The sequence below is a fragment of the Microtus ochrogaster genome, linkage group LG2 (assembly GCF_000317375.1).
Source record: "Microtus ochrogaster isolate Prairie Vole_2 linkage group LG2, MicOch1.0, whole genome shotgun sequence".
In the NCBI taxonomy this organism is placed as follows: Eukaryota; Metazoa; Chordata; class Mammalia; order Rodentia; family Cricetidae; genus Microtus; species Microtus ochrogaster.
The window spans coordinates 18,970,382-18,977,771 of NC_022028.1; the positions used below are offsets into that span (position 1 = coordinate 18,970,382).

At 39.5% G+C, this 7,390-nt stretch overlaps 1 protein-coding gene across 1 annotated transcript in view; it reads right to left on the reverse strand.

Annotated features, from left to right (window-relative positions):
* Positions 1–7,390, reverse strand: part of Prim2 (DNA primase subunit 2) — a 181,348-nt gene that overhangs the window by 25,661 nt on the left and 148,297 nt on the right. The window contains exon 11 of the mRNA XM_005359889.3: positions 3,079–3,205. Within this exon, the coding sequence (XP_005359946.1) occupies positions 3,079–3,205 (127 nt within the window). The remainder of the gene's footprint in view (positions 1–3,078; positions 3,206–7,390) is intronic.

The following is a 7,390-nucleotide window of genomic DNA, read 5'->3' on the forward strand; positions in this document are numbered from 1 at the left end:
AGTGTTTGTGAAGAACAGTACAGGAATCCACCCATATGTGAGGCTTTACTTTCTGTGGTTTCTATTATCTAAGATCAAAAATATCCAAATGGAATTTTACACAGGTGTTTCATCTGTGCAGCATCATGAGTAGTGTGGCAGAAATTTTCGGATGTTTGATGTGTTTATGCTGAAAACAATGATTGCCTGTTGGTCACTTAGTCTTAGTTATAACATATCATAGTTCTATCATGATAACACAGTTCTGCATCTAGATTATAGCACAGGAGTACTGCCTATGGTAATCCAGGTATGCAAACAAACAAAACTTCCCTTGAGTGAAAAGTTAAGGAAGTGGGGCAGGAGGCCAAAGTTGTTAAGATACTATGGCAGAACAAATTTCCTGCTCATGAAATAGTCAAGAAGAAAGAAGAAACTTATTACTGTGTCTCCTTAGCACGTGGAATTGCAAACGAATCAGGCACAGTATGAGACAATTGTTAAGATGGCAAAGACATGAACTTGTGGATGGGAAAGAATGAACACAAAGGTGCTGTGGGGCTATCGAAAGCACTGAGTTTGCAAGCGCACACGTCAGTAAGGCTCCTTAAAGAGTGACAAGCCACGTATGGTAAGCAGTTTTTATATAGATTCAAGAATAAAGTTGTTCTGTCTTGATTTGCTTCTTTGATATGGAGCTATGGATCAAACAAAAGGCCTTGCACATAGTAGGCCTACAACTAAGCCAACCCAGAAACAGGGTTTAAATGAAAAAAAAAATCACTAGACAGTCTACACATCCTGAGGAAGCTACTGCCAAATTCCTAAGAGGCTGGGAAGCTGATTAAGGAGAAAAGATGCCATCTAAAGTAAGCCTTCAGGGAGGATGAAAGCAGGCTTGTCCAGAAGATGATGGACAATAAACCAGCACTCATGAGGTGCTCAGGAAGCACCAGAGCACAGCACAGAGAAGACAGACCACCTCTAGCAGCAACTGTACTACCGGGTGTGTGATAAAGTCAAGGGTGCTGTGAAGAAGCTATAAGCTTTCAAAACCCAAAATGATCTGTTCTGGCAACATGATCTGAGTCAGGGTGACAGCCACCTTGTTAATAGGAAGTTCTGACCAATAATTCCTCCAAGAAATAAAAAATACTTGCAAGAAGGGTTGAAATTTAAGGTCTTCTTGACGAAAGACTATATTCCTGGCCATCCTGAGTTGGCTTACTACGGAAATGCAAGATTGAAGTTGCATTTTTATTATTTCCTAAATTGAGTCCACTACTCAAGCTCCTTGATTAGAGCACCATCTGATTTGTCAAGGCCATAAAAACTTACCTGGTTTAATTGTATTAAATCAGTACTTGATACAGGTCCTAATCTAGACATAGTACAATGTAGGAAAAGATGAGTTCCTCTGAAGCTACACTAAAAACCAGAACTAAAAATGCCTGATGGAAGAATTTACAGCATGAAGCCATGAACGACTTTAAAAGCTTCCTGGGAACAGTAAAGGAATAGGGAAAGCCACTTGCATTGAAATACAAGTTAGTATGAATTTGCTAACATGCTGATGAAGGAATGGAGGAAACACTGGGTAACACACACAATTGAAGAAACTTGTTGAGACCCCTATATAGGGAAATGGAAAGAAAATTGAGGCAGAATCAGCAGTGGAATATTCCAAAAATTTGCTAAATTATTATTTTCAGATAGATCTCATTATATTGCTCATGCCATACAATGAACTCCTGAGCTCAAGTGATCCTCCTGCCTCAGCTCCTTGGTGCTGGACTACTGTAAAGAGAGACTGCACTTTAGTTTCCCAGATGCCCAGACCCGAATAATCACACAGAAACTATATTAATAACAACAGTGTTTGGGCTATTAGCTCAGGCTTCTTATTAGCTATTATATCTTAAATTAACACATTCCTATTAACCTACGTATCACCATGAGGTTGTGGCCTACCGGTAAGGTTCCGCATCTTTCTCCTTTGCAGCTACATGGCACCTCCCTGACTCTGCCTTCTCTCTCCCTGCATCAGCTTAGTTTTTCCGCTCTGTTCTTCCCTGACACCGTCCAAAGCAGTTTCTTTATTAACCAATGGTAACAGGACATATTCACAGCATACAGAGAGGAATCCCACATCAGACTAACACACCCGGCTTTAAAGTTATAAAAGGACAAGGGATGGAATGAAATCCTCAGGAAACACACAGCATTAAGAGCTCCCAGATGACCTCTAAAGGATCACGATGTTGGGTTAGTAATCTGACAAACTAATAAGAGATAACTTATTATTAGAGTTTTCACACACGAAAAAAAATGTCCTCCAATAGAAAAAAGAAGAAAACCTGCCAAATACTGAGTCTCTGCAAACATTTTTATCACCTAGTCACGACATCCACCCATTCAGAACATCGGAGCTAGCTGGCCTAGGTCACCTGACATGATCTTCCCAATACTACATCACAATGATTACATCTATCACATTGGCCTCACTGTACCAAAATACACCATATCAGCTCATATCATATAAAAGCAAGGACAGTACACTGATATAGTTATTATTATAGTACATCACTATAATTGTTCTATTATTGTTAATCTCTTGCTATGCCTAATTTAGAAATTCAAATTTACTATAATCTGTGTGTGTGTGTGTGTGTGTGTGTGTGTGTGTGTGTGTGTGTGTGTGTGTGTATGTGTATGTGTTAACAACTCAACCAAACTGACATACATTTGACACTGGGACTTGTTAAACTGCTTAGTCTTTGTTAATTAGATGACAGGAGTAAGGAAAAAAATACACTGCTCCTCTGCATGTGGCCTTTTGAACATTAATAAAAAGCACAAACAGCTCTAAAACACTCTTATCTTCTAAAACCTTTGCAGAACACGAGACACGGAACAGTGGATGAAAGAGAACTGGGAAGCCTGCTCCAGCACAAGCTGACCACAGCTGAGTGAGCTCAGTAATAAGACAGATCACTGTCACGGAGCTCCAACCTGACACATACACAGACAGAAGCTACCACAAGCTAGGCCTTCAGCAATGCGAAAAGTCATTCCCCGGCAAACAGCACAAGCACTTACCATGATAATCCCCTTGGCTTGGCGGATTGGTCAGGATAATCTTCATGCAACTGAAAGGCGTATAGTCTGTCCTCTTGCCTTCCTTTCCAAAGCTGTGCCGGATATTATAAGCGTAACCTTTATCAAACTGAGAAAAAAAAAGAAGAGACCAAGTCAGTCAATACAGTAATGGCATCAGCACCAGCTAGGATCAAACAGCTAAGGGATTCAGTGTTCATGGACATGCATACTCTATGTATCTCCTGGGTTTTTTATGACACAAATATAAAACACATACATACACACGGAAACAAGGTTTTCCTATTAATGCCCTACCCACTTGTCTCTGCAGCATACTAAACAAACTTTTCAAAGAAACAATAAAAATCTTCTTAGGTAGGAGAAAGTTAAGGTTATAATCATCCCCATCTCTGGTATCTAATGGGGATTGTTCCAGCAATCCCACTGATAATTAAAATCTACAAGTCAATGTCCAGTAGCTCAAAACTGAGTGTAATATTTGAATTTAACTTATTACACCTCCCATCTACTTTAAATGATCTTCAAATTATTTATAGTAAGTAATACAATTTAAATGCTATGGGAATAGTTGTGACACTGTCATTGTTTGGGAATAATAGCAATAAAAAACGTCTATATGTGGTTAATGCAGACACAATAATTTTTCCCCCAAACACTTCAATCTAAGGTTCACTAAGTCTAAGGATATGAAAGCCCGAAGCCATGAAGGGGCAACTGTTTACTGACTAATGGTGAGAATAATCTGTTGCAGAAAATAATTTTCCCTCCTTGATTTGATTTCAGAGTCTACACTAGGTGGAAAACAGTCTAGCCTCTCTGTCCTCCTAAATTGTCCATTAAATTCAACATCCTAACTCACTCTACTTATGAAGTGCCTCTTAAAATACTGAATACCATCCTCCGCATTTCCATCCGGGAAACAAGCTGTCAGCAAATGTCTGACGAGTGGATGAGCCACTGCAGGTGCCTCCTACCTGGAATCCCTGCCGTGGTGTTCATAAAACAAGATAATGGTGTGGAAGGGGCTTTGGAATGAATAGGATAAGTGGCGGAAAAGGGACTTAGCATTCACTGAAAGGCACTTAGGTACCACCAGGCATACTGTTGGGTACTTTTAAAAGTGCAATCCCATTTGATCATTTCAAATAACTGGTCTCCCTATGATGGTACACAAGAGGAAACTAAAGTTCAAAGAAATGAGGCAATGTAATATAACATAGACATTAAATAAATAGCAGAGTTGAAAAGCATGCAAAATTAGAAAAGAAAGTCTGGTTCCAAACTCCAAGTTCTTTCCATAATACTGCTCTTTCTCAGTAATAAGATATTCAAAATTATAGGTTCTAATATATCATTTTAGGCTGTAACTTCTTTCTTTCAAAAGATACTTCATCTTGGAGGTCGGGGTTGTGAGCCGACTTTTCTTCCAGACCTCAGTGGCATTTCCCTATGCACCCTTATACCCCTCTAGGATAGTTCTCATCTCTGCGTATTTGGTTTCCATTACACTTGCCTGTGCTTATTTTACGGTTTGTTAGCTTCTGCTTTGTACTGATCAGTTTGGTGGTCAGTTGCTCCTGGGCTATCCAGTACGCAAGAAAATAAACTCACTGCACGTGGAAGAACTCCTTGGTCTACTACAGCATTTGAAAGGGCATTATCCCATTTTCATACTCCCATCAAATGTTTCCAGGGCCTGATGTTTGATAATTTTCTAATTCCTATATTAGGTGATGCCCATAACTCATTGGTCAAGCAAGGGCAGACAACGTACCATTGATAATATGTTTGATTAAAGGGATATTCGATGTTACAGAATATTAGGTAAAATCCAACTTGATGGAGGAGTGTAAGTTAAAGTAAATTTCTCACATAATTATTTTGGTAAAAATTATGAGAACAGCCGGGTATGATGATGCATGCCTTTAATCACAACATAGGAGGTAGAGACAAGTGGCTCTCTGTGAGTTCCAGGCCAGCCTGGTCTACAAAGCAAGTTCCAGGTCAACTAGGACTGTTATACAGAGAAACCCTGTCTAGAAAAACAAAACAAAAAACTATGAAAACGAAAACCAAGTTTCCAAAATAACTGTCAGACTACAACAAATGGCAGACCATAAGAGCCTTTAAATAACAGGAGAAAAATCTTAGACTATGCCCTGCTTTTACTACTCAGTAATCTCACAAGCCTTCAAAACTAAATTCTCAGAAGCTGTAAGTGGTTCACAGGGTACATCAAATATTCTTCCATGACACCCAGGCAATACTTGCTACGTCTTGAAAAGCCACAAAGCACACATAACGAGTCATTTCCAAAGGGCATCTTCAGAGTTCTGAATCTAACAATCAGAAGAAAATATCTATAAAAGGTCATACTTTATTTCCATGCTTCTTTTAGATAAAAATGCATATTCTGGAAAGCTTGAAGAAAGAGTTCTAGAGCAAATTTTCATGTGAAATTACTAAGCAAAACACTAAAAGTATTGCACAGATGGAAGTAATGGGCAATAAGCTGAAACCCCGAGAGCACAGGACAGGTCTAGGTTTCATCCACATTAGTGAGCACAGGGCACACTAGGATGGCAGAGTTGCTGTTTGCCACCGGTAAGGTTCATTATGAAAGCAACCCAGCAAATATCAGGTATTTGGAGATGCCAGGCTTTGTAATGAGTGAGGTAACTTACAAAGGGTCTGATTTCACTCTCATCTTTCCTAATCCAGGCCACACCCTTGAGATCTCTTTCCCTTAACTTTACATCCACTGACCTACTTACTCTTTGACTATAGAGCTTCACTTGCTGGTGCTGCGCCCGGTTCTATAATACAACCACATTCTCTCTCCTCTAGCAGTACCTAAAGAAAACCTGTTTATATTGCTTTAATTACTGTCCATCTCTGCTTTTAATTTACCAACATTATGGTACCACAGCTCAGAGCTGACTGCCATCAGGTCCCTCAATCATAAAACACCAATCCAACAATCCAAACTGAACCTGTGTTTCCATCTTCAGGAAGGTACAGGTAACCGTCTACTGAGGCATGATGCAGGCAGATTTCACTCCTAAGATTCTGAGGACAAATGTCTATGGATTGGGTCATTTCAATAGGTTCAACATAAGCTTTAATCACTGAAATGAAAAATGTGCTTAATAGCCCTAACCTATCAAATGGCACCACTTAGCAGGACAAGTGGCAGAGTGGTTAGTTGTTGACCTTTGACCATGGGCTGAGACCAAACTGAAGAGGATTAGAATTTCTCCTTGAGGATAAAGCAATAATGACTTTTACAAACATTTCTAAAAAGTACCTGTCCTCAGCTTCTGCTAGGCTAGAATCATCCTGTCTATGTTTTACACATGTTTAGCTTCTATCATTTTCTCCATACAGTCTCCCTATTTTTCTTTGTCTGGTCACTTTAGTTCATAGTATCAGGAAGAAAATGGTTTCTGTCTTATAGCAGTGGGGATCGTATTTGTCTGTTTACATAAAGTCACGATAAGCTATGAGCCTTATATGCATATGCCTTGCATATGAGTGCAAACGTTTAGTTACAGGATTCAAATCTATCTTGTACAAAAAGGTTATATGCGCAGATTTGTGTTGTTTTTTCTTTGCAATTAGAGCGCTGCATCACTTACTTACATAAACCACACAGATATGATTCACTGCAAAAAGATGCAATGTTTGAAGGAAGAGAAATGCTTCTTCTCCATCTTAGTGGTATGTTATAGGCACGAGCCCAGTTGCTGACTTCATGTAGATTATGATCAAGGTTCTGAATTAAAGCTGAAAACAAAGCGGTTGTTGTCTTGTAACCAAACAACACATTATTGACAGATTGTGTTCTCAGCAATGCAGGAAGACGACTCTACCAAGGGAGGGCTATGTAAATTTCATTGTCTGGCTTCAGGTTATCTGTGTGCTTCTCAGCATCAGTGTGGTTTCTCATTAAGACACTGGATTTATGTTGCCATGCTATTCTTTCAAAAGATTTGCACACAGGTGACATGTACAGGAAAAGATAGAAGGAAAATGCCTTTTCTTCCTTCAGTTTTACCACCCTAGAAATGTTTAAAGGAAACCATTATTTCATATTACAGTTGCTCCGGACACCATAATAAATCTTTCATTCTTTCATAGGAATTTAATGTTAAGATTAAAATATCAGTATTAAGCCGGGCGATGGTGGCGCACTCCTTTAATCCCAGCACTCGGGAGGCAGAGGCAGGCGGATCTCTGTGAGTTCGAGACCAGCCTGGTCTACAGAGCTAGTTCCAGGACAGGCTCCAAA